The sequence below is a fragment of the Mauremys mutica genome, chromosome 1 (assembly GCF_020497125.1).
Source record: "Mauremys mutica isolate MM-2020 ecotype Southern chromosome 1, ASM2049712v1, whole genome shotgun sequence".
Lineage (NCBI taxonomy): Eukaryota > Metazoa > Chordata > Testudines > Geoemydidae > Mauremys > Mauremys mutica.
Genome location: NC_059072.1, coordinates 302243913 through 302271055, shown reverse-complemented (window position 1 = coordinate 302271055; position 27143 = coordinate 302243913). Strand labels below are relative to the sequence as shown.

Below are 27143 nucleotides of genomic sequence, written 5' to 3'. Positions count from 1 at the left end.
AATTTGAATTAGGGCCCCTACAGCCCTGCCCTCTGATTAGGCTGCGGAGTGAGCATGTGATACCTCATTGTTCCCTGACTGGAGGGGCAGGGTGTAGCAGAGACATTAGGCTGGCTGCAGGGGTGTGTGAGAGATGCCCCCCCACCAAACATCACTGCTCCTCCACCCCCATACCTGTGTGGCTGCTGTGGCTATGCAAGCAGCCGGCCAGGGACATAATAGTGCCCCATAGCCTGACCCAGCCTCAGCAGCCTTGGACTGGGGAGCAGCAGGGCTCTGCAGAGTTCAGAGCCAGCTCCAGGTGTTCTGTCACCCCAAGCAGCAAAAAAGCAGCCAATTGGCAGAACAACAGCAGCTCACTTGTGCCAATCTGTTCTTCGGCAGCGGGTCCTTCATTCCCTCCCTTCCTCTTCGGCAGCACTTCAGCAGCAGCTCAAAGGCCTGGTCTACACTAAGGGGGGGGTCGAACTAGGGTACGCAAGTTCAACTATGTGAACAGTGTAGCTGAACTCGAAGTACCCTAGTTCGACAGACTTACCCGTCCAGACACGGCGGGGTCGAACTCCGCGGCTACAAGGTCGACTCCGCCACCGCCGTTCACGGTGGTGGAGTTCCGGAGTCGACCGGAGCGCGCGGGGAGTTCGAACTATCGCGTCTTGATTAGACGCGATAGTTCGAACTCCAAGAAGTCGAACTCACCGCGTTGACCCGGACGGTGAGTATAGACCTACCCAAAGAGGAAGAGAGGGACTGAGGGATCTGCCGCCAAAGACCCGGACATGCCAACCCAATAGCGGACAGAGTGCTGCCCCTTTGTATTGGCTGCCCCAAGCACCTGCTTCCTTAGCTGATGCCTGGAGCCAGCCCTGGCAGAGTTCCAGCTCTGGCTCGGCTTCAGCCTGTGCAGGCCATTGAAAAGCAACTAGCAATCCAGATTTGGCCCACAGCCCACTTATTAACTACCCCTGCCCTGTGCTGTTACTTACTAGGGAACTCCTCCTTACTCATTATGGGCCACACCCTTCTTCACAGAGTTTAGCCAACTGAGGACATCAACACCCAGATCATGAGAACGTACCTCCCTCTGCAGTCTTACTGCCACCACCTGGGAAAGGCACATGCAAATGCCCATTTCCCCCCCTCAGAATAGAGGAGGAAGACCCACTGCTGGGTTCTAGCCTGAGAGGGAGGGTGTGTGATGGTGAACTAAGGGTTAATGAGCAGCTCTGAGCCTGAAGGACTTGCCTAGCTGTACGTGTTGAGCATGCTCACAGTGGATGCTGAGCTCAAAAGGGAGCAGCTCAGCTCAGCCTCTAGGCAGACAGAACAGGAGAGCAGTCATGTGCTAAAAGCTCCAGCAGACACGCTGCTGGGGTTACATGTGGCCAGAACCAGACCCCACCACCAAGCCGCCACAGGCCCTTCGCCCATGGCGGACAGGAATGATGGACCACAACTGACTGATTGAGGGGACAGCAGGGAAATTCAGATGCAGACCAGTGGCACTAATGGAGGAACTGAAGACACAGTAGGAAGTGACCCAGGGAGCAGGCAGAGGAGTGCCTGCCCCCCCTTGAACTATTACTCACAGCGCCCTGGGTCAGAACCCAGTGGAGCAGGGAGGGCTTGGGTTCCTCTACACCCGGGCACTGCCACTTGCCAGGTTCAGACCTCAATCACTCACAGAAGCACAAAAATGAAAAAAGAGGGAAAAAAATAAGCCACGCAGTTTCTTTTCTTTAGAAATGTATTTTGTAACAAAATATTAACATTCAAAAGAAATGTTTATTGTACAATATAAAATAATTGCTACTGAATTCAGCTTGGTTGCTTCAGTAAATAAGCCTTTGAAGAGGTGTAAAAACATGTTTGGTATTGTACAAAAATTCTACTACAGGTTTTACAATTTGCTGTAGGAAAAAATGCATGTTCAATAATTACATAAATACTCTTGAGAGATTTCTATGTCCTATTATGTACTCTTTTTACCTTCCCAGTTTGAAAAGGATCTGATGACCAACCTTCTGGTCTAATTGTTCATGACAGTTTGATTTTCTATAATACTGAAAAGTTTAACAGAAATCTATTAAGTTAAAAAGAAAGAATATATTACATTTGCTAATTGCAAACAATCTTTTAGCTGCAATTTTTCCCATTGGGATTAACAAAGTGCACCAGTTAAACATACATTAAAAACAGTTTAAAAACATTAAATATACAACAGCAAGAGATTTTAAATATTTTGTAACAAACACTATAGGACAAATATAATTTACAATTTTTTTGCACAAAACATTACATCTGAACTATAACTTTAGATATTACAGACTATAAAAATACATATTTTTCCTCTTAAAAAAGTATTTGCAGGTTCTGGCACAATGTAACAGTTCAAAGGAATTTAACACTTCAGATTTCTTCATCTGTAATTGGATGTGCAATGATAATTAATCAGACTTGCAATTGGTCTTCTATAACTGCAAGTAAACTGTAAAGTCAGATCCCCTAAAAGAGCCCTTTCTAAATAATCCAAATGTAGTACCTGATTAGCTACAACACATATGGTGTGAACGAGGGATCATTCCTGTAAGCACTGACCGCTCTAGCCCCAATTCAGCAAAAGCAAGCACATGCTTCTCTAAGTACCTGCATAGCCCCACTTGCTTAAATCGGACTAGTTACATACTAAAGTTTACTACAAACTCAATTACTTTGCTAGATCAGGGCCAGAGCACTCAGCACCTTGTAAGACTGAGCCCCTAATGAATTCTATGGCCACATTCTGCCCTGTCCCATATTTACACTGAAGTCAACAGGGTAACAGCATGTCAGGATGGAATTTAGAACTAGCAGTTCAAAGACACAAGAACATCAGGCCTGATTCGGATTTCAGTTACATCAGTGTAAAAATCAGTGGAGCCAGTGGAGTTACACAGGTATGAAACCGGTGTAAGATCAGAATCAAGCCCATTGTGTAATGTTACCCTAATGTGTTTTTCTGGGGATCTCTCTGAAGCAATCCTAGGGCAAAATTCAACCTGAAGAGTTATATTCTGCCTACAGTTACTGCAACTGGGCCCTAAAGATTTTTTTTCCAATCATGTCTCCCAGTAGTCTCTGGCCCAGCTATATAACCATCAAACTTAAAAAAAGTTCTAAAAAAATACATATTAATTTACAGGCAATATCAAGACTCAGTCTATATCCCTTACTTTAAATGCCCCAAAATAAGTTGCTTCTTGAGATGAATCCAGTAATGAAGGGTTTGATACCTGGATACTTATTACTTCTCCAGACTTTAGTTTAAAAAATCCTCCTATGTTTACAGAATAAAAATGAAATTCTGAATTTCCTGACCAATATTTGGTGCTTCCTCCCTTCATCAGGGCATCAGAGCGTCTTATTTTAAGGTTTGTTTTAATCATATACACCATCAGCTGAAGCCCTCTTCTACTTAGGTCTCCTGAAGTTTCATGGTGTCTAAAACAAATGTTGGCATACAAGTAGTAAAACCCATCTTGATTGACTATTAGTTTTCCATCACGGAAGGTCATATTCGATAAGTGTGCCTGGCCTTTGTCATGATGCCAGGATGTAAGGTTCACTTTGCGTGTGCCTAGGGAAAAAGGGTTTAGCAGAATGTTACTTCTGTTCACAAACATTTTCTACAAAGTTAAAAGAGATACCTTGGCTGGACTTTTAGTGTCAATAACAAAGGTAGCTATATAAGCTAAGGTAAAGGGTAAAAGTGAAGGGGAGAGACACTGTAGCCAAAAGGCTAAGATAAGGTCAAATAAGTCTCAGGCTTTAGGATATAAGCCAATTGCCACAAAGGACAAGTAGTTTCCTCTTCCCTTGTGAATACAACTAACTAGCTGTTTCTACCCACCCTTACTCTGGAGCATCAGCTATTAGCATGAATCAGGATAGGAGGTTTGTTTCACCAATAATCAGATCTTGGCAAACCCTATATGGAATCAATTGCTAAAAACTGTCCAAAATAAAAAACATGTTTATTTAACATACTTCAGAGTGGATTTTGCACTGGCCAAGGAAAAACATTTGCTCTCCTTAACTATTTATTCTTAAATGCTTTGGTTAGTATTAATATAATTTATAGTTATCTGATATAATCAGGGTAACCACTGTCTTGATAACTAATCAGGACTTTACCAAGTACTGCTCTCCATCGCCACATAATTTGTTTCAATATTACTCACCACCAACCCAAGCGTGTACTCATTTCAAGACTGACTCACTCAGCTTTTCTACAGTACTCAACTCCATCTCTCTGCTTCTCATCTGTTGATTCCACCTCCAACTCCACTCTTCTGTCTGTACCCACTCCCACAGTGGCTGTCCCACCGAATGGTAACCTTGTCTTCTATCTCGATGCCCTCCCCCTCCACCCTGTCCTGTTCTCACACTGCAAAGCACCTCGGAGAAAAAAAAAGTCCACAATGACTTTGTACTTTCAGGTACAAAGTTTCTCCCTTCTTCACCTCTGCCTTTTACGTTGCTAAACAAATCTACTTCTTGAGACTCCTACATCTGCAGCCCCCTTGACTAATAATTTCCCTGTCTCTCCTCAGCTGAGATTCTCAAAATATCTTGAAAGCCAAAACAGATGTTCTCTGAACAATGCCATCGTTTTCTGCCCCTCCCAGTCCTCCTCCTAATTTCAGAGAGATTTCTCGTAGTATCCAAACTAATCTCAAATCCTGACTTTTCTTGCTCCATGCCATATCTTCTTCCGCACCCTTATGGTCAACCTCTCCCTAATCTAGGACCTTTTCTTCAGCTTTTTTTTTTTTTGGACCAGTAGCCACTACCCATCTCCCTCAATCCTTTGTCTCCAAGCTCCTAGAACAGGAGTGGCCAAACCACAGCTCATAAGCTGCATGTGACTGTTACAGTTAAAGTGTGGCTTATGGAGCCCCGCAGTCCCCCTTTTTCTCTACCTACCAGACTGAGGGGAACTTGGGACTTCTGCCCTGTGGTGGGGTGGTGGGGCTTAGGGCTCCTGCCAGAGACAACTGGTGCCTACTGAGAATGGGAGGGGCCCCACAATTTAAAGGTCCCCTGCAACAGCTTGAGTTGCCCACCAGGTATGCCGCCCCTTACCCTCAGTGCCCCCGCCCCCCCTGCAGTTCCCAGGTGATAGTTCTCCAGGGAAAAGTAGCAGCAAACAGCGGAGAGCTGCAGAGAGGGGTCACTGCTTTAGCTCCATGGGGAGAGAGGCAGCAGCAACTCTCCTTGCAGCTCCCAGCTGTTAGCCACGGCCTCTCCCCAGGGCCGCAGCTTCCAGCCTGCCAGCTGCTGCAGCAGCCATGCAGGGAGGGGCCCCAGCAGCAACATGTAACTGAGTGGGTCCAGCAAACCCTAGCACAAAGGGGGGGAGGGAGGATGTGATCCTATGTGCCCTGGGTCGCCTCTGGTTTCTACCCAGCAGGGAGGGGAGTCTCACGGCTTCAGCCCTGCACGGTATGCCTGCTAGGACTCAGGGCTTCAGCAGGAGTGGGGCCAAAGCCCTGAGCCAGTGCAGGCACCTCCCAGGGGGCTGAAGCCCTGACCCACACTCCCTGCAGGACTGAAACCCCAAGCCCTGGCAATTGTTGTATGTGGCTCAGAGGGACAGTAAGTTTGGCCACCCGGTCCTAGGATGTGCTTTCCCACATACACAGTCGTAACTTTCTTTCCTCCAACTCCCCTAAAGTCTGCTTGCCATCTCTCCACTCCATTAAAGTCACTATAAAGTCACCAATGGCCTCTTCCTGGCCAAGTCTATGGTCCTCTTTGTCTGTTCTTCTCAATTTCTCAGCTGATTTTTGACATTGTCAATGACTCCCAGCCACCTCTGCTTGCTGCTCTACTTGCACTTGCCTAACTTTATGCTAATCTATTTCTCCTACCAATCCAGATAGGTGGAGGAGCAAATACATCTGTGTAACACACTGTGTAACATTTCTGGGCCCTGCACAAGAGCCAGATGTATTGCACATGGCATTGGCAGCTACCTGACCAGATATCCATTTGCTGCAATACTGAGAAAGGTGTTAGTCTGCGTGTAAGGTGGAGACCAGAAAAATTTGGCATGCATTCCTTTATGACCAGTGCAGCAACATCTGGCTGGCAGTAAACTTCTGTATGCAATTGAAGGTGCTGGTTAACAATTAACAGATGGTGAGCTCCTTGGTGGAGGGATTTTTTTATTTTAAAGAGCCATGCATATTTATGGCACTGAATTTAAAAAAAATGCTTACCACCCACAAAGCCCTCCTGTCCTGCCAACCAGCCATCTCCGATGACCTCTCCCTCTGACCCACTAGTGTCCCATACGAACACAGGCAACTGTCCCAAAGGTGAGGTTCACAGGAACCATTCTTCAAACCAGAACCCTATTAGTGGTACTGCAGTAGCACCAGGAGGCCACAGTAAGGCTCCTTTGTTTGCACAGTGCCTAGTACATGTAGTTAAAGAAGACAGTCCCTGCCCAGAAAAGCTTATCTTGGTCAAGATGCAACAGGTGAATGAAACAAAAATGGGCAGAGGTTGGAGGGAGGGAAAGAAATACAGACATGTTTTTATGTGAACTATGTGTACACGTGCCTAATTTATCAGCTGGTAATGTGTGTCAAATCACATAGGAGAGGGGGAGAGATTTCCTCTTTGCCAATGGAATTCACTACTATTGGAAATACACATAAAGCTAAGGTTGGGCCTATTCATAAACTAGTGTAAGATGCACCTCTTTGTCCTGGCTTATCAATTCTCTTATTTGGTTTACTAGTCTTCATCAATGCATTCTAACATTGTGGAGTGGAGGTGGGGGACATGGGATATTAGCTCCTTGTACATAAAGTGTCTACCATGTAAACTCAGCCAGATTATAGAGCTGGGAACCATATGAATGTTTGTAATAAATAGACAACAGTATCTGAAAACTAAGTCTGGAAAGTTCAGTAGTAGGTTCCCCATCTCCCCTGCATGACAGCTTCATATTTCTTCCACATTTAATTTATTGGGCACCGCAAATTTCATAAAAACAGGCAATAAAAAGTAAACATGGTTTTAGCTTGAGATAAAGGAAAACTAGAAAAAAAATCAACATAACTGTGCATTTTTGCTATAGCATAACAACGTGTATTGTACTTGAGGTACATAAAACAAACAAGTGGGAAAATACTCCAAATACTTATGTGCTTATAGGCTTAACTCAAAGCTTGAATGAATTCAAGACTCTAGGGTATGGCTTAGTCACAGTAGACTTGATGGCGATTCTTACATCATTCTAGCTCTGTAATAACTGTACAGGAACAAGATCCTGATATTTCTAGGTGGTCAAATTAGTGGAGCTCTCAGGTCAAGAGTTTCAAGAGGGCTTGAATTCTGGGGTCCTCAACTTGAGATACCTTTAAAGGGTCCAATTTAAGAGGGTGAGTATTCAGCACTTTGTGAAAATTAGGCCCTTTTAAGTTCTCATATTGGGGACCCACAAACTAAGGCACCCAAAATCCTTGCTCCCCCATTTCTCTCATGGAGGCTGATATACTTGGGAATCAGGATACAATGGAAGGTATAAAACAGCATAATTTAGGGGTGTTAGTAGAGGTGATCAAGGTAATAAATTATTCCAAAGTGGTTATAGGTATATATGGGTTGTTTAAATTGTGTGTAAACTGGAAGATTCTGGGTATAATAGTTAAGGAACCTCAATGCTTTGTAAGGGTGATTAAAAGAAATGAGGGGTTAGTTGATAGCATGGAAGGAATTTTTGGAATAGTTTTAGGGGGTATCATTTTGGTGATCCCATTGGATGCTGGGTTCCCATTTACAAATACAATGAGATGTGCCAGATGTAGTTGGACTTAGAACATATGATTGAAGGACTTGGTGTGCCCAGAGATGGCCTCAGGAGAGGTTAGAAAGAAGTATACTGAGATTTCTTCCAGTATTGGTGGCAGTCACCACTGGGGTGAAGAATGTAGTAACCAATAGATTCATTTTTGGTGGGATAACCTGACAGCTAAAGACATCTGTGTTGTGTTGAAAAATATTCTGATGTTCAACAAAGAACATGTTCCCAGTATTGACAATAGTATGGATTCAGGGAGCTAGCATCATTCACCAAAGACCAATTGCCAGTGATTTATTTTTTTCTAGAGCCATGGCTCCTAACATTGCTAGGACTGACAGAAAACTCCATTGCCTCACTGACATTTAGCATCCATTCCAGGTGACTAGATATACAGAGTCGTTAGTACACAGACCGGCAGCATCCACCACATCAGGTAATCTCCCCGGCCTGTCATTTCATTGCAGGCTGGTGAGATTTGCTGATCTATTAGAGGATTCTTGGTCAAGAAGCTCTCGGAAGGCTGGTCCAAATGTGAAGGATGCATAGAAGATGCCCAACAGATCTTTTAGGTCAGTCGAAGCTTTGCCTCCAGAGTATGATCGTGGCGGGGAAGAGGCATTGCTCTAAGCGTTTGTAGCGTTTAGTGTTGGTAAGATCATGTCTGGGAAACCAAGGGACAGTTCCAGACATGAACAGGACTGGCAGAGGGGCAGGTGAAATAAGGGTCGAAGGCTGAACAGGCAGAAGTGGGGAGCCATAACAGAGCTAAGAGAATGCCCAGATGAACAGGTATGGCCAATGAAAGCCATAGGAACATTTCTGGGCCCTGCACAAGAGCCAGAAGTTGTATTGCACATGGCAATGGCAGCTACCTGACCAGATATCCATTTGCTGCAATACTGAGAAAGGTGTTAGTCTGCGTGTAAGGTGCAGACCAGAAAAATTTGGCATGCATTCATTTATGACCAGTGCAGCAACATCTGAGGCATTTGATTATCTGAAGGGTCCAGGTGACTGGACTCGTGATTGGAATGTTCTAGCCTATGCCTGCCCTACAATGGGAACAAAGGCAGATGTCTGGATTTGCAGACACCTGAGCCCACAAGAGGGAAAGAAAACAGCAGGTAAGTCACAGAAGGGTTTTCAGGGCAGAGTTGTCTGTCTCTGATGATTTAGGAGGAGCAGCATGTTGTAGGCCAAGCGCATGCCTCTTCTGTGCTCCCTGATGGGCAATCACATCTGTCTTGAAGATTCACTGAAGGGAACGTGATCTTGGGTTTTAGATGGGGTGGATTTGAGACTCGGGAGTTAACAGGAACATCAGCCAGAGTACCCAGCTGTTGCTGGTCACCAACCATGGTTGTACTGAAATGCTCACAAGGTGGGTATGACTGAAGCAATCAACCCTGCTACTGTGGATTGGGCCTGGAAAAGCATGAACCAAAAGGTCGGAGTCTTTGTGAACACTGATGGCACAGATATCACACGCAGAAGATTCAGGGGTGGCATTCCTAAGCATTACAGGAAAAATGGGCATGTTTATCAGACACAGGGACTGATGTGGTTGGGAGAACTTACAGACTGGACTGATGGGTGGCAGATAGCTTGCCCACACCACACTGCAGGGTATCTGCTGGCACCACCATATCTGAGGTCTAGTGCAAGTGAGACTCAAAGAGGTAGGTTCCCAGGAGTAAACAGAATACCCAGAATGGTGGCCCCAATTAGTCTGGAGGAAGAAGAGGAGACCTTAAGGCTTCACAGACTGAGGTGCCCTTCATGTGTACCCTCATTCCCCCTTGAGGAGAAAAGCAAGAAAATCCAAAGGAGTGCTGAGTCCTAAGGATTAGATTCAAACCTGGATATTGGCACAGAGGCCATTTAGCACCACACTGCACTCCAATGTCTGGTATTTGGGTGTGGGGGATAAGACCTCCATTCAAGTTAACAAAATTACAGCCTTCCAATTTAAAATCCATCCCTTTGTATTTCATCCTCCTGCTAGTCCTGATCATCAGCCACTTTTGAAAGTGTTTCTCCCAGGGCTTTATGTATTGCTCAAAACTGTGTAATGCAGCCAAAACGTTCTTACAGAAATATTTGATTAAAAGTGAACTTACCAGCTGGAATATTTTTATCATCAATAATGAGATGTGCAAAGGGCTGTTTCTCAGGCTTGCTTCTCTTGGACAGATCAAACCATGGTGCATCCATTATAACTAGAGATAAAAAGTTATGTTAACTCAAAAGAAACAAATTTAGTAGGATTTCAAATACTTATTATAAGCCACTTGTTACCTTTTCCTGATCTTGGTGGCTCTCTTCCAGCAATGATGCGCTGTACCTCCTAAAATGAAAAAGAGCTATTACTCTATACTGTCATGTCCTCAATAATGTACTGTACTGCAGATGATTTATTAGATCACATTACATAATGTTGAAATAATTTTTCATCACTGTGTATTCAGGTGTCTGGAATATATGTTTTCAACCTTCCAGGACATAAAACATGACTACAAGGGTCAACTTACCAGAATCAACTCCTTTCTATAATGGGGGCACTATGTCCAATACTTCCAAAAAAAGGAAAACAGGAATGATGGTGTTTATAATTACTTCACAGTATCTTCGACTATACAATTATCAGGGGTACTGTCTGAAAACTGAAGATCGTGCTGAAAGGATGGCTACAACCTTTTATTGTCACTGTGCTTAGAGTAAATGCATTTCTGTAAGTGTAAATGATCAGAACAACCAAGTATTGAACAAAGTAAAGTAAATATTTGCCACACTGAACATTGTGCAATATGGAGTAATTTAGGTACCTGGGGCCAGACTGTGCCATACAGGGGCAGCATGCAGTCACAGTCACAAGAATACAGGGAGGCTGAGCATGTTGACTGCATCACCCTTTATGGGTGCTTAGGAGGCTGCAGAGAGTTCTCTCCTTCACAACCAGCCATTTACGTGGGCTGTTGCGGAAGGACAATGATGCTTCTTCCTTTGGGATGGGGCTTGTGCCCTAGAGATATCAGCAGGCAGCTGTCCCTGCACACAAATGAGTGAAGGGATTGCCTGGCCCTTTGTAGAGTATGCAAGAATGAGATGGGTAAGGCACCTTGCACATTCATACAAGGCCCAATCACAGCCTGGACAAGTGTTCATTAAAATCGTAAGTGAATTTCAATGCTAATGAAAACAAGCTATGTATTGGCCAGAGCCAGGCATAGCACAACCAAGAGATATTTAAGCTGCCACATATGGACCTCTGCTCCTGAACAGTCACTCCCCAACATTCCAGTCCTGATCTATTTCCATCCGGATCTTCTTCGCAAGTAGATACTGAAATTGTAACTTTAATAAGTGGAAGCAGTGTTTTGTGAGTAAGCCACAAAACTGGGACTCAGGAGTTCCAGGTACAGTTCCCAGCTCTGCCCCACACTTCGCAAACTTGGGCAAGTCACAAACTCAGAGTGCCTCAGTTCCCCAGCTAAAACTGGGGTAAAACTTTCCTTCTCCTACCGTCTGTGTTGTGTAATTATACGGCACACTCTTTGGAGCAGAGATTGTCATACTGGTTTTGTACAGTGCCTAGCCCAAAGGAGCTCCAACCTTAGTTGGCCTCCAGATAGTATGATAATACAAATAAATGATAATCAGAGGTTTTATGATGTGGACATCTTAATCAATCCCTCATCTCAGATTTTTCAATGTGTCCCTGTTTTATGTATGTTTATCCTTTAGTCTAAATTCTTTGGGACAGGGACTATCAAAATAAATGAACCAAATGCATTTTGTAATGCATTATTATTTCTTTTACTGTTTGTTCTCTTCCAATTCTCAATATTATTTGCAACAGATCTCCTAGCTATTCATCTAAATTTGCAATAATCTATTGTATTCTGAATTACTGCCATCTTGTGGAGTTTGATATGTAACACCAATTCTAAATATCAAGGAAATGTTGCTTTTATGTAACTTTGTAACCACAATTAAATGAAGGTGCTCTGTGTGTGTAGATATCTGCTGAAAGGGGAAAGTGAGCATAATTCAGTAGGCGTCTAAATGCTAAACCAAAATGGAAAGCCACAGTAGCATGAAAGTCATAGTCTGACTATCAAAGTAAAGTAGCTGTGCTGAAATGCTGATGAGTTTATAGATAAGATACTTTCTGCTGTACAGCTGAGCAAAGAAGCAGATGAATTTTATTTTTGTTGAAGTTGCAAAGCATTCCTTCCCCGATGTTGGTGGGAAAGTTAATTCAGCCCCCTTCCCCTCACTGGTGGTTCTGCTCTCATGCCAGTTATTAGAATATGTGGGTCAGCACAAGCTGTGATTTAGTCACAGAGAAGACTGGATGCAAGCAAAGATCTACTGTGGCAATATGAACTACAGCACCAACCTCTTATCCACCCACACAGACCTTTTTACCTCACTTGAAGGGGTAAGAACAACAATGGTGGGCATTGAATATTCCCTTGTGCCAATAGCTACAAGGTTCCTGAAAAGGACATGCCACCATGAGAGGGCAGATCTAGAAAGCATAATGATGGACAGGTCCTCTGCGAGGATGCCCTTTCTTTCAGAGCATCCATGAGATTAGTACCCTTTGGTTCCAGCCCCCTCCTGCCCACCCACCCCCGGCCAGCCCCCATCCTCCTTCCCTAGAGGGGATAATCCCTTCTTTACTGTGTTGCTCCAGAGTCATGGAAGTATTTGCTTGGTAATTTTTCCATTCTGTGTAATTTGGGGACATGATTATTTAGTCCTAGATTTGTTTGTTTGAAGGGATTAGTTAACTGTCCAGTTGATTAGGAAGTATAGTTACTGCAAATTACATCCTTCTTGAGAGACCATACAAAGACTAATTTCTTTCATTGTACAGCGAACTATAGTCAAGCACTCATGAAGTTGCACTCTTCTACAATCCCAACAGTGGTTTCAGGGGTATCTGACATGGGAGACTAATCACTTTTTGGCACAATGCCAGGCAGCGATCATCTACCCCAGTGATACTCAGAGTATGGTTCATGAGCCGCAAGTGGCTCTTTAATGTGTCTCCTGTGAATCTTTGGAGCACATGGTATTAAAACACTGTGTGATTTAATAATTAACCAATCTAAGTTAACAACCAATCAGTATGCTTCTACTAAGAACATAACATAAGAACGGCCATACCGGGTCAGACCAAAGGTCCATCTAGCCCAGTATCTGTCTACCGACAGTGGCCAATGCCAGGTGCCCCAGAGGGAGTGAACCTAACCGGCAATGATCAAGTGATCTCTCTCCTGCCATCCATTTCCACCCTCTAAAACTGAGGCTAGGGACACCATTCCTTACCCATCCTGGTTAATAGCCATTTATGGACTTAACCAACATGAATTTATCCAGTTCTCTTTTAAACTCTGTTATAGTCCTAGCCTTCACAACCTCCTCAGGTAAGGAGTTCCACAAGTTGACTGTGCGCTGCTTGAAGAAGAACTTCCTTTTATTTGTTTTAAACCTGTGCCTATTAATTTCTTTTGGTGACCCCTAGTTCTTGTATTATGGGAATAAGTAAATAACTTTTCCTTATCCACTCTCTCAACATCACTCATGATTTTATATACCTCTGTCATATCCCCCCTTACTCTCCTCTTTTCCAAGATGAAGAGTCCTAGCCTCTTTAATCTTTCCTCATATGGGACCCTCTCCAAACCCCTAATCATTTTAGTTGCCCTTTTCTGAACCTTTTCTAGTGCCAGTATATCTTTGAGGTGAGGAGACCACATCTGTACGCAGTATTTGAGATGTGGGCGTACCATGGATTTATATAAGGGCAATAATATATTCTCAGTCTTATTCTCTATCCCCTTTTTAATGATTCCTAACATCCTGTTTGCTTTTTTGACCACCTCTGCATGGACATCTTCAGAGAACTATCCACGATGACTCCAAGATCTTTTTCTTAACTCGTTGTAGCTAAATTAGCCCCCATCATATTGTATGTATAGTTGGGGTTATTTTTTCCAATGTGCATTCCTTTACATTTATCCACATTAAATGTCATTTGCCATTTTGTTGCCCAATCGCTTAGTTTTGTGAGATCTTTTCGAAGTTCTTCACAGTCTGCTTTGGTCTTAACTATCTTGAGCAGTTTAGTATCATCTGCAAACTTTGCCACCTCACTGTTTACCTCTTTCTCCAGATCATTTATGAATAAATTGAATAGGACTGGTCCTAGGACTGACCATTGGGGAACACCACTAGTTACCCCTCTCCATTCTGAGAATTTACCATTAATTCCTACCCTTTGTTCCCTGTCTTTTAACCAGTTCTTAATCCATGAAAGGACCTTCCCTTTTATCCCATGACAGCTTAATTTACGTAACAGCCTTTGGTGAGGGACCTGGTCAAAGGCTTTCTGGAAATCTAAGTACACTATGTCCACCGGATCCCCTTGTCCACGTTTGTTGACCCCTACAAAGAACTCTAATAGATTAGTAAGACACCATTTCCCTTTACAGAAACCATGTTGACTATTGCTCAACAGTTTATGTTTTTCTATGTGTCTGACAATTTTGTTCTTAACTATTGTTTCGACTAATTTGCCCAGTACTGATGTTAGACTTACTGGTTTGTAATTGCTGGGATCACCTCTAGAGCCCTTTTTAAATATTGGTGTTACATTAGCTAACTTCCAGTCATTGGATACCAAAGCTGATTTAAAGGACAGGGTACAAACCTTAGTTAATAGTTCCGCAACTTCACATTTGAGTTCTTTAAGAACTCTTGGGTGAATGCCATCTGGTCCCGGTGACTTGTTAAATGTTGAGTTTATCAATTAATTCCAAAATCTCCTCTAGTGACACTTCAATATTACTATATTAACCAATTGTAGTTAATAAAATAATACTTGATCAGTCATTTTGCTGTGTGAGATAGAGATAATAAAAATAAGTATTTCCTGTCATACTGGTTAAATATGACTATATAGTACTACAGTAAATGAAACAATGAATTCTCACAACTGTGGGTCATTTGGGTAACGCTGATCTCTAATTTGGCTCCTGAACCACTGAGATCTGAGTATCACTGATGTACCCTGTCACAGATGTATTCACTTTAAGATTCTGCCTCAGTAACATTTACAGCAAACTGAGTACAATTAGGATTTGCACAAAGCAGGAATAGAACACAGCTAACACCCCAAATTACTCCCAGTTATAGGTTAATTTTCAGGTCACAGTTACATACTTCAGTCTTACTCTGTATACTTAAACCCAGATATAAGCAATGTTCCAGATCTTAATAGTTTATTATAATTTCCTTTTCAAAATATGTCATTTCCTTTTAAAAATGCAATGGACCATATTTTGATTTTTGCAGGCAGTCACCTACTCAAACTTTCTAAGGCCCTGATCCTTCAAACGCTGACACTTCTATATTTAAAATGGGCCTACTCACAGTAGTAAAATTAAGCATGTGCATGTTTTTAGGATTGGGCTTACTATAATCATGTAGCAACCACCACAATGATAAGCCAGAAATTCAATTTAGACTGCTCTACAGCAAGTATTAAATGCCCCCAAAATCTTCAGTGCTGACCAGGCAAGCATTTCAAAACCAAATGAATCTGTAATGTAATGAATTTTTTAACAATGTGATGCATTTACAAAGATCTTATTTTCATAAAACAGAAAAAAGCCTTTACTGAGACTATTCTGGTATATTATGATTTTTTTTAACTTTATTTTATTTATTAATCAGAACGACTTTTTCAGTAAAGGTCCCCTTGAGTTTTCACACAGCCCAGCAGAAAAACATCACAACAGTACAGCAATTTTAGCATTTATAAAAGCAGGTTGTTTTAAGGGGTTTACATCAGATTGCTGGTCTAACATTTCACAAGCCATCAAGGGGTAGGGTGTTTTATATTCCTGGAGAGCTGAGAATTCTACTTTCCAAAAGGATGCAACGCTTTACCTTCAGTAGATAGCTAGATATCAGACTTAAAATTACGAGTACAACTTTCAAAAGCACCTAACTGACATAGGAGCCTAAGTCTAATTGTACTTATGAACATTTGTATCTAATATTACTATTTATAGAAAACTATTTTAAATGAATTTATGAATTCTAGAGTTTAGTATAATTTTATTCTCTTAGGCTTTGTGCAATTTCCCTTCCCACAGTCTCGAACAAAGGGATGTAAATATGTTTGAAAAAGCCTCCAGGCCTTTGAAACCTAAGTGGACCCTTTTGACATTCAGATATATTACAGTAATCCCTTATGGTGCTATCTTTAATGCTACTACCTCTGTTCATTTAAAACTAATTGATACCAGGAAGATATTCTGATCATCTTGCAGGAAATTTAGCAGTTTGAAGAATTCTCCAGAAGTTACATTAAAGACACCAATCCTGTAACTCTTAATAATATGTGTATTCCCAGTACCTGTTACAGAAGAGGTTGCAGGATCAGGATCACAAATATTGGACAACTTGCAACTCTGAACCTTGCCTCTGAAGCACTTTGTTAATAACCACATGTGCTTAGAATGTTTGTTAAGCACATAAAAGTCTTTATAAGGGCCATCCTGGAGGTCTAGCAGCGAAGTGTTTTGTTGCCATGTGGGAGACTAGTTTAGGCCTGAAGCTGCCAGTGTCCAGGAGCACTGCCAAAAAAGTGTTACTTAATGGACTGACCCCAGCTATGTGTTTGTCGTTCTCTCTTTACTGCCAGACTTATGATAATCTTTATAAAAAGTGTGGTCAGTGTATTTGGACTGCCAAAGGGCTTTTAGGGTTACATGAAAGAAAATAGCAACCAAGCCAAGCCATGCAACCACAAACAAGAAAATTATATTACTTGTCTACCTAAAGCTGTGAGACCATGTTTTGATCTCAGCTACATCAGTGTAAATTTAAAGTAACTCCACTGATGGCAACAAAGTTACTCCAGATGTGCACAGGTACTTGAGATCAGAATCCGGTCCGTGATGAGGAAACACCACACTAAGGGTGAACAACTCCATAATACATTGATGCTTGTAAAACAATAATAGTTTAAATGCCCCTGAACATGCTGCTCTCTAAGCAACAGTTCCATCACCCAAGAATGTGTCAAGTAATACCAGCATAAATATTAGATTTAGTTAGAAAATGTTTTATGAGTATTTTTAGAGGGAAAATGTTTTGGGCCCCATCCTGCAATGGAACTCCCAATGACTTTAGTGGGAGCACTAAAATACTTCCAGATTAGTCACTGTTGTGGAAGTAAACACTAATCTATACATATGTAAGGAACATATGCAGATACATACCGGTGCACCAAAAAAAACTAGAAAATGCAGCCTGCTACATAGAACATGAAACTGATTAGTCTATTTTCATTGGCCAAACTGAGTGAAGTAAAAAATCATAAATGACAAGAAGTTAATTAGATTTTAAAGTGTTGCATTTCAGTAACTTATTGTATAATTAGTATTGCAAATAAGGAAGTATGTTTTTAAAATCCACACATGGGATAATATTCTCTGATAGGAAACTGCACCTAGAGAACTTGGGAAAGCAACACTCTCCATCCATGCCCCCGGTATACCCCTTATACCAGGGGCTAGAACCAATAGAGAGATCCAGCCAATTTCCAGCCACTTTGCATTGTCAGAGTAGTGCAGATGGAGATGGTGCAAGCCACAGAATCCGACCCATGATTTTTACCTTGACATTGGCCCTTTAACATCTGGGATATAGGCTCGTTCAGCTGAAGAGATGCACCTGAGGCTAAGTTAGCACTTATTTTTCTTATTTTGACTTGCCTCCCTCAGTGTCAACACATAGGGCTGAATGAACTAGGATGGAGACCTGGTTACCCAGTGTCTCATATATACATTCTCTTTTAATGTGTTCAAATAAATTCAAAATCAGATTATTTTGGCAAGAGAAATTTTACTGTTCTCTAATGGCCATCAACCAAAATAATCATCCTAGTCATTCAACCTCTAGTCAGGATGACAGATCATGCAGCTTTCACTAAAGCCAATGCCTTTGTTGATTAACCAGCAGTGAATGACCAGCAGATAGTGCTTCCCATTCACTTACTGAAACTATACACTCCAACCACAGAGCTCCCTGGAAGAGTAATGCACTCCCTGGAAGAGTATGCTCACAGAATACATATATAAACACTTGCCATTAACTCCCTTTTCCCCCTCTAAAGTAGATTGTGGATGATTTCAGCATATATTAGGAGAACACCAACAGTTGAATCCAAATTTTCCTGATAGTCTTTGAAGGAGACAGACTGGATGGATGGAAGGGGAAAAATATCTGAAATCTTAAGAATGTACAGGAGTTCATATAACTGAGGGAGTTTGCACAATTATCCTCAGACAAAAATAGTCTGTACCTTCATGTAACCTGTGGTATAATTCATGGGGCAGATGAAGGCAGCAAAGAAGTAATGGACCAAGGGATTCTGACACATGAGACTATTATAAAACAGAGAAGTCAAGGATTTAGCACTCTCAGTATTTAAATAAATTCTTTATTAGAGGGCAATTAAGTTGAAATAGCACAAAATACTCATATGAATGTGCTCGGAGATCAAAAGCATAAATTGCCCTTAGGAACCTGGCTGATCGTGACAGGTACACCAAATTTGTCCAGTTTCCCCTCTCCTCCACACCCCCATTATGGCTAATGACTTTATCTGACTAATTTCCCTGTAGGGTTTGTCTACCCTGGCACTTTACGGCGCTACAACTTTCTCGCTCAGGGGTGTGAAAAAAAACACCCCCTGAGCACTGCAAGTTTCAGCGCTGTAACGTGCCAGTATAGACAGTGCACCAGCTCTGGGATCCATGCTCTCAGCGCTGGGAGCTGGGCCCCTCGTGGAGGTGGGTTGTTTGTTTTTTTAGAGCGCCCGCAACTACATAAGCCACATTAAAGTGCTGACGCGGCAGCGCTTTAACCTTGCCAATGAAGACGTGCCCTTAGCGTTTGGGAGAAGGCTGTAACTCTGAAATGCCAAGCAGGCGCTACCTAGTTATCATGCTAATCAAGACTTCCTTATTACATTGTTCAGACTCATTAACAAAAAGGATCTGCTAATGGGTGTGTGTGCAACTCCATGTGTACAATGCAACTGTTGTAAAATTACATTAAAAGGTGTGTTGTCTAGTTTTAGCCCCTTTCTGCCAGATACAACTGAACAAAACGTCTGTTGTTGGTGTGAAAAAAATGCACCCCCGAACGTAGCAGCACAGCTGTGTCACTAAAAGGCACATAGTGTAGACATAACCATATTTTCAGCTACTGTAAAGTAAGAAGACTGCTATGCATCTTGCATTACTTCAAACTATCTTGCATTTGTCTTCATTATCCCACTATCCTACTGCTATAAGATTATCCTACACTCTGTAGGCCCAGTGCGGGAGCTGACACCACTGAGCAGAGTTCTCATTCTCCCTCAGGAGGAACAATCCCCACACAACAGAGAGACTGGCATGTGGAAGACTGAGTTCTCTGTGCAAAGAACAGGAGCTGTTAGCTCTCACACATGGGGGAGTCACATTGCTGAAATCCCACTCCATGCACAGAGGGCAAAGGGGGGAAAAAAAGGAGAGATGCACCATTCCCTCCACAAGGAAATGAGAGTAGATGCCCTCCATCTGGTATTTTGCTTGCCCACCACCTTCCCTCTGCTTGGGAATCTTGTTTGGCAAAAGAATGTCGTCACATCCGACTCACCAGGGACACAATCAGGAAGATTGGAGGTAAAAAAAATAAAGATACTCTAGCTCTTTCAAAACCAAAATGCTGATAAATCTATACAAAAACTGGGATAAATTACTACCATTTGGACAAGCCTGAGTGACAAATTGGCCAATCAACTAACCACAAACATTGTTTTTCCTCTTAGTGTGAATCCAAACTTTCCCCTCTTTAAACAAAATAAAGAGAGAAAAATGCTAGTCAAAGCACCATTAGTCTGCATACAGACATGGTGAACCACTACCAAGGGGCTCATGAACAAATGTAACAAAATACCAAAGATGTTAAAGATTACAATGCAACCACTAGTTCTATGTGAAATAGTAAACAGGTTTTTTCCCCCTAAAAACTTACCCCCTCCTCCAGGTTTTCAGAAGCTCACTTAAGTTTAAATATTAGTTAAATTCTGAGGGTGCACTCACCTTTTGCATAACTCCTTGCAAAGCCTGTTTTATTCTCCAGCATGATTCGGACATTAATTTTGTTTCCTGATTTTCCAGTGTTGCCTCTTGCAAATCTGTGCTTTCTTGAAGTCTTAAAAGTGCTGTGAAACAGCGAGTGTCTTCTTTTGTAATTCTGTTAGAGTCCATCTGAAATAGGTTTAAGAAATCCATAATCTAAGTTTGTCCAATAGACCTTAACTCTGTATAATCCAAAGGTACACTTGTATGCCACTCAATGCAATGTCATACTAATCGTACCTCTTACTGCTATAAAATATATTCTCAATACACAAAACTTCTATTCACACAAAATAAGTAAATGGCAAGCAAAAACACAGATGTCTTATATTAAAGTAAATCACACCAGATAAACTCATAAGGACTTTCAGATATAGTAGGAGCATGAAAAAATAGTTTCTTTTAATATGCATTATGCTATGCTGTTAAGTGCTGGACTTCGTTATTTTAACTTACTCATCCTTTTTTTCCCAAATTTCCTAGGGATATATACCTGTAGGACATGGGATAACAGGACAGAGTATTTCCATGAAATCTTGAAAGGGACTCTATACTTTGCCTGTGCAGCAAATGGAACAGAGATCATGAAAATTAATAAGTTTGGAATGAATCAGTAAATTTGGAACTTGATCACATGAAGAATGATCTTGCGCCAACTCTAACCTCTGGGCAATTACATAAAAAATTAATTAATCAAGCTTAGAAGATGCCAGTACATGGATCAGTGTCTTTATGTCAAACAGCTTTAAAAGATGAACAAAAATTTGTAGTGGTAAAGTCAATTTTCTCTCTACTTGATATGTGACAAGGAAAAACTGCCTTCAACTCTGTACACCACGATATTTATTGACAAACTGAAGCAGTTTGGGACAGCACTGCAAAAATCATCAGTAGCTTTGAGGGATTTATAAGGAAAGATGTTAAATACATATCAGCATGGCTAGGTGATAACCAAGTATGTGGAGAAAACTTAATAGTCTACAAATACTTGAAGGGTGAAAACCTCATGAAGGGAGAGGAATTACTGAGCATAGTACAAGGAGGTTATAACAACTAGAAATGTAGTGAAATGAACAAAGAGAAAACTTAGCCAAGTATCAGGGAAAACATCTCAATAGCCAGACATACTGGTCTGTGGAACAGCCACCTGAGGGATGTGGTAGAAGCCCAATACTTGGAACTTTCAAACTCAGCTAGAAAACCCACCATAAAATGTACTATGGAGAATACTCCTACATTAGCAGAGGGATGGACTGAAGATTTAAAAAGTATTGTTAGGCTCCAAGTTCTGTGATTGAATCAAATATGTTAAGATTTAGAAGCATAGGATTAGAATCTATTGCCATCCAATTTGCAGCAGCTCTTTTTCTACATTTTAAAGAGTGACTGGAACCTAAAATATTGTAAGCACTGTGTCTTAGAGTTCAATCATAAAACCATTTATTTCACATACTGAAGAAAAGAAAATAAAGCAGCCTTCTCTCAGGAGCCCAAGCAAAAACAAATATGTATCATTTGTACTGAAGAAGAGGGAACACAGGGCCATGCAAATGTAGTGTATGATCAGTGGAAAGCATGTTAAAGAAAGTATTGAACTTAATGGAATACCAGAGGTAAAGTTAGCTGGATTCAGAATTGCTAGCCAAAAACCCCAAATGAATTCCTTCATATGCATTCTAAAGCATGAGAATGAAAAAGATTCAAGCTAGCCTAAAACAAAAACAAAACAAAAACTTCTGATCAAGAGTGAATTTTAGAATAGTGATCGCCATTTAAAAACAAATTAATTTTTACTAATAGATACCAAACTGCAGTGAAAAATAAATGTAGTCTGGAATTATCAAAGGGACCTGAGGGATTAGGGCTATTCACCAGGAGTTGAGTTTCTAACTCATGTAGCCCCCCCTTGAAATTCTTATCTACTATATAGTAACTTCAAGTATATGTTTACTTTTCAGTGGCAACCACTACTGCCAACAGGTTACTACTGCAGTTTTTAATGTAATCAAAATAAAAGCTTCTGAAAAAAGCTGACATGGGTGTTGTAACACAAACACAGGAGATCAAACTTTGTAGAGGCCAGATCCGCTATACAGCAAGTCAAGTTCATCTGCAGCATAGCTTCATAGACATCACAATAGGCAATAAATCATGTGCGTCAAATGGAATGTTGCTTGAACAAGATCAACAATGGATTGTATTAAAGTACTTAGCTGGATTATCTCTAATTTAGTACCCCATTTACTAAATGCTATTGGACAATACCCTGGAGAAGATCTTTACGAATGTAGTTGGAAAGGTTGATGGGGATATGCTGAGAAATTTATGTGATTACTGATGGCTCTGAAAAGATGTGCAGGATTAGTTTAAATAATTCTGGTGAAGCTAGAAAATGATAGGGCTTCAGGGAGAACATTTGATTTGTGGCAGTCAGTTAACCTAGTTGATTGCCGCAGTCTTTCAAGGAATACTCACCCACCCACTACCATTCCCATACGGTTTTTATTGTTTTTGAAAATTAGCTTGCCTGAGTAAAGATCTAAACAGAAGTTATAGGAATCCACAATATTAATCAGAGGAACATTATAAAAGTTAGTCACCAAATTCCCATAGCATCAAATAGACATTACACCGAGTTGGGGGAGAGAGGACGGGTAGATAAAGCTGCAAGCAAGAAATCATTGACAAGACTTTTTTTAGGAAAGGCACTGGGGATTAATCACACATACAATCAAAATCAAATATCAAAATAGTTTCCAAGAAGTTTGTTGATATTCAGGTCAAAAGAATGCCACTACAATATTTTCAGTATTATTTTCTATCCTATCTGTTACATATTTTAACAGGTAGCTTGCTTTTTTTTTTTTTTTTAAACAAACACACAATCACCACACAATGAGTTGAGGTTTTCATTAAGCTCTCCACAGTATCAAATTGTCACAATGTAGCATCTACAAACATGTATGAATAGTTCATACTTTTCCTTTTGATATACATTACCATGCATTTGTCTAGACTAAATTTCACCTGCCAACCTGTGGCCCGTCATTCTAGTACATTATGCCCCACTGAAGTGCCTCAATCTTTTGCAGCTTTGATTAACCTACATATTATGTCATTGGTAAAGTTTGTCACCCTACTGAACCCCCCGCTACACACACACACAGTCCAAAGGAATACATTTATTTAAAGAGCTGGTAAAAAATGGTTACATTTGTTTGAAAAATTTCAAGCTTTCTGGAAAAAAATGAAAGCTTCATTTTGGACTCCTTCTCTCCTTTCTTCTAGTGGCCAAAAGAGAAAGAGGGGAAAGGAAGAGAAGGGAAAAGAAACAAAATCCAAAACATTTTTCATGAAAATTGGAAAAAGTTTTAGTTTTATAATTGAAACATTTTTTATTTCCAAAGATGTCAGTTTCATTGAAATATTTTATTTAAAACTTTTTTCAATCTGCCCTTGTATGGAACCATCAACAACCTTTTGTCATATTGAAAACTGACCATTTATTCCTGCAGCTGTTCTGCCTTTTAACCAGCTTCCAATCTACCAAACAACTTCGCCACTCACTTTTGCTTTCCCTAACAGCCTCTTCTGTGGCACTTTCAAAAAGCATTACACAAGCCAGTTCTCATTTATCCACTAGTTACTCACAGAATAGTAACGGAAATCTGAAAGACTTGGTATATGAAAAAAGCTTGTGAAATAGTCTTGTGTTAAAAGGTATATTTTTCCAAATATTCAGTAAAGCCGTTCTAATTCACACTTGGTTAATCTACACACCACTAGTAGCTCAGCATCTTTGAGAAGAGTGCTCTGAAGATTCCTACTGCTAAGCTGCCATTACCTTAAAATATACTAAAAGGTGCGTAAGTATACTATGAAGTACATCAGCATCATAAATAATCTAAACCATACTTGTCAAAAGTCATGCTCCAATTCACAGTGAAGTCAATGGATGTCTTTTCATTGATCTCATGGAGTTGAATCAGGCTCTGCATGAGTAAGTGCATTTTCTCAGGCAGCATAATTTCTGTTTCCCTTTCTGACTATATCAAAATTTCTGAAAATCTGGAATAGGTTACCATTCAATAGTGTGAATTAATGACGTTCTCTTGTATTTTATGTGAACTATTCTATTTCTCCATACAGAGAGAGATGACATTAAAAAATACTGAAGTCTCATTGTGTCTACAAACTGTAGAGAAATACTTTGTGAAAATCTAGTATCAAGTTGGGTCATTCAGATATTTTGGAACTAGTTCAGATTTACAAATAAAATAAAGGATTGAGTCCTTTATAAGTCAATAGGAGTTTCATATCAGTTAGAGGATCAGGCTCTAAATGTAGAATTATATTTATATTGCTGTTTTTACATTATGCAAACTAAACAATAATGTATATGCCATGGGAATAATTCTGCCCTTTGTTACACCTGTATAACCTCACAGACTACTTCACATTGTTTACTTCAGAAACAGGGAAAAAAAGACATTTAGTCATATAGAATCCTTGACTTTTGTTTATTTTGACAAGTAAGTTTAGTTGCAATGACTTCATAGCATACTAATTAACATACTATTGGGTGTTTTCTATAAGTTAAGATGTCTTAGTGGAGATGTTTCAATGGGTTTATAATGGAGAGAATACTTTTTCACCCTACAAGCTGAGTTACTGTATACATTAGTCTATTTCACTGCCAAGAACACAGGTAATTCTAACCTACTTTACAGTAAGTACCATAAATGAACTGTCACTCTGCTAAGGTATAGTCAATTAAGTATGTATAAGTTTGGAACAGGTCATACATATCTTTTAAAGGTAACTAATAAACACAAAGCCGTTGGCAATAATTGAAAATAGAAAGGAATGAATAAGTAGGTGCGAGTAACAAATATAAAAATATAATAATAAATTTGGAACTGTCACTTGTTTTATTTCAATCACTTATTTAAATGTGCATGCATTTGCACTGCATCCAATCTGTAGGTGGCCTAGATTTAGAATATATTTTGTTGTTAATGTATCCTGTCTGTCCCGGGGCCCAAGAACGATTCTGTCTACCTAAAGTATGACCTGAAAGAAAAATAAATAGATTTCCACTTCTTAATTGACTTCAAATTAAAAAAAAAGAAAAGCACCATTTCTATGAAGACAGACTACTGTTTGTATTACACATATAAAAACTTCTTAACACCCTAATTAAAACATATGTCCAGTTTTTGGACAGTAAAACTTATATCAGATTCTACAGCATCTTTAGTTCATCTATTCTGAACTAGTAATCTCCTTTTTTTGCAAATGTGAAAGAGCCCAATCTTTTGTTTTACCCCTGAGAAAGAGCAAACGTCAGCCCCCCACTTCCTTTGAGAAAGTTCACAGAACCAGGCCAAAAAAAAAAAAATACGTAAGTGAATCCAACCAATGCAGTGTAATTTCCAAGAACAAAAAATAATCTCTAAAAGCTTAAACCACTAGAAAGCATAACACTGTAGCCTGACCCCTCCCATCCTATCTCTCTGCAGCTCAGATCTAATGTGCATAGCATTGCCCAATCAAAAACGTTACTTTGCCATATTTTTGCGGCCTAGTAGGGCAGTCTAATTCTCCTCTCCTGGGAAATAAGCTAACAAGTTACAGAAGGTATCTTTTCCCATGCCAGCCATTATACACCAAGTTCCACAGTGAAGAGCAGCAGCATCAAATTCACAAGGAAGGTAGTCTCTAAAGACAATCCTGGGACAATTCTTCTAAATTTTAACGCTAATGGACTCTGTTGGCTGGAAGTGCCAAGAGGTTTTAAACAAAGAAGTTTAATATAGTAGCTTGCAAGTAGTTATTCTCCAAAGGGGAGCCAATGATAACTTAAATAAAATGCAGACTTCAGTCTAGAGGCCCTATTTGTTCAGTGCAACAGGAAAACTACTATTTGTTAGGGTCATACATACATACAAACCTAGTTTAGATTATTCCCTTTATTTTCTGAAATCTCATTTACCTGTATGTTTTGGACGTCTTGGAAACGGAGTCACCATCCTATTATGATGCCTATTTCTAAACTTTCCCACCCCTGGGCAAAACTAAGCATCCGGGTGTGGCATACATGGACCAAGCATGGCAGATGGCCCCCTTTACTCAGCGGGGCAGTGGTAAGCAACAGAAGTGGGCAAAACTAACTTGTCCTCAACTAGACGTGAGAAGTGAATAAAGTCAGTTTGCCCAGCTCACCCCCCAGGGCACGACTCCCTTGACTGGAGCCCACCTTCTTCCAGCCCTCTCAGATCAAGAGCACCTGGAGAGTAAGTGTAAAGAAGCAGCCCGTGTCTCATAACCCAACCCCTGCAGTGAGCAGATCCCCCGGGCGCTGGAGCGCACGAGCCCCGGGTTACCCTGCAGACACTGGGGTCTCCTCCGCCCCAGAGGCACCCAGCCCCCACGTCCTCCCCTCCCGCCTTCTGTGCCCCAGGGCTGCTCAGCCACCCGCCCTGCCTCGGCGCGGGGGTGCCAACAAGAGGTGCCGCGACGCTACCTGGGCTCTGAAGCAGAAGAACAACGCAACGCTGCAGACCACCTGCCCCAGCCCGAGCAGCACCAGCGGGACCAGCAGGGCCCTGGCGGAGGCTGGAGGCGGCGGTGGCGGCGGGTGCGGATGGGCCGGCGGCGCCGACTGCGGCTGCTGCTGCGAGCCCTCGTGGGGGGCGCTGCCGCCCAGCTCCTCGGAGCCGCGCAGGTACTTGGTGTAGTCTCGGCTGGCGCGCCGCATGGCGCTTCGGCAATCTCCGGCCGGCGCGGGCAGGCTCCCAGGCTCGGCAGCGCCCGGCGCCCGCGGGCGGCGGCTCTTATAACCTGGGGCCGGGCTCCTCAGCCAATCAGGCGGCAGCCACGAGGCTCGTTCTGCCCCGCCCGCCTCTCTCAGCCCCCGCCCTGCCCGCCGCAGAAAGGTGCGGGCTGCAGCCTGCAGCCGTGGCCCGGCTCCGTGCTGTAGCGGACCGCAGGTAACGAGACTGACCACTGAGCGCAGCTCCACCACCAAAGCCCAGATCCAGCCCCTGGATCCTGGCCAGGCCTTC

At 41.6% G+C, this 27143-nt stretch overlaps 1 protein-coding gene across 1 annotated transcript; it reads right to left on the bottom strand.

The window, feature by feature from the left end:
- Positions 1-1831: 1831 nt before the first annotated feature.
- Positions 1832-26869, bottom strand: TNFSF11 (TNF superfamily member 11). Its single transcript, XM_044983427.1, has 5 exons — positions 26603-26869; positions 20038-20205; positions 10157-10205; positions 9979-10077; positions 1832-3616 (listed from the first exon to the last, which is right to left on the bottom strand). The coding sequence occupies exons 1-5, from the start codon at positions 26834-26836 to the stop codon at positions 3195-3197; spliced, it is 972 nt and encodes a 323-aa protein (XP_044839362.1). The 5' UTR covers positions 26837-26869; the 3' UTR covers positions 1832-3194.
- Positions 26870-27143: the final 274 nt, after the last annotated feature.

What these genes read in the sequence shown, in the direction of transcription:
- TNFSF11 (XM_044983427.1), bottom strand. Translation starts at nt 26,836, where the DNA reads ATGCGGCGCGCCAGCCGAGACTACACCAAGTACCTGCGCGGCTCCGAG. An exon ending in TCTTCTGCTTCAGAGCCCAG is followed by an intron (nt 20,206 to 26,602) that starts GTAGCGTCGCGG and finishes AACCTATTTCAG; the next exon opens with ATGGACTCTAACAGAATTAC. An exon ending in TGCAAGGAGTTATGCAAAAG is followed by an intron (nt 10,206 to 20,037) that starts GTGAGTGCACCC and finishes TTTTCATTTTAG; the next exon opens with GAGGTACAGCGCATCATTGC.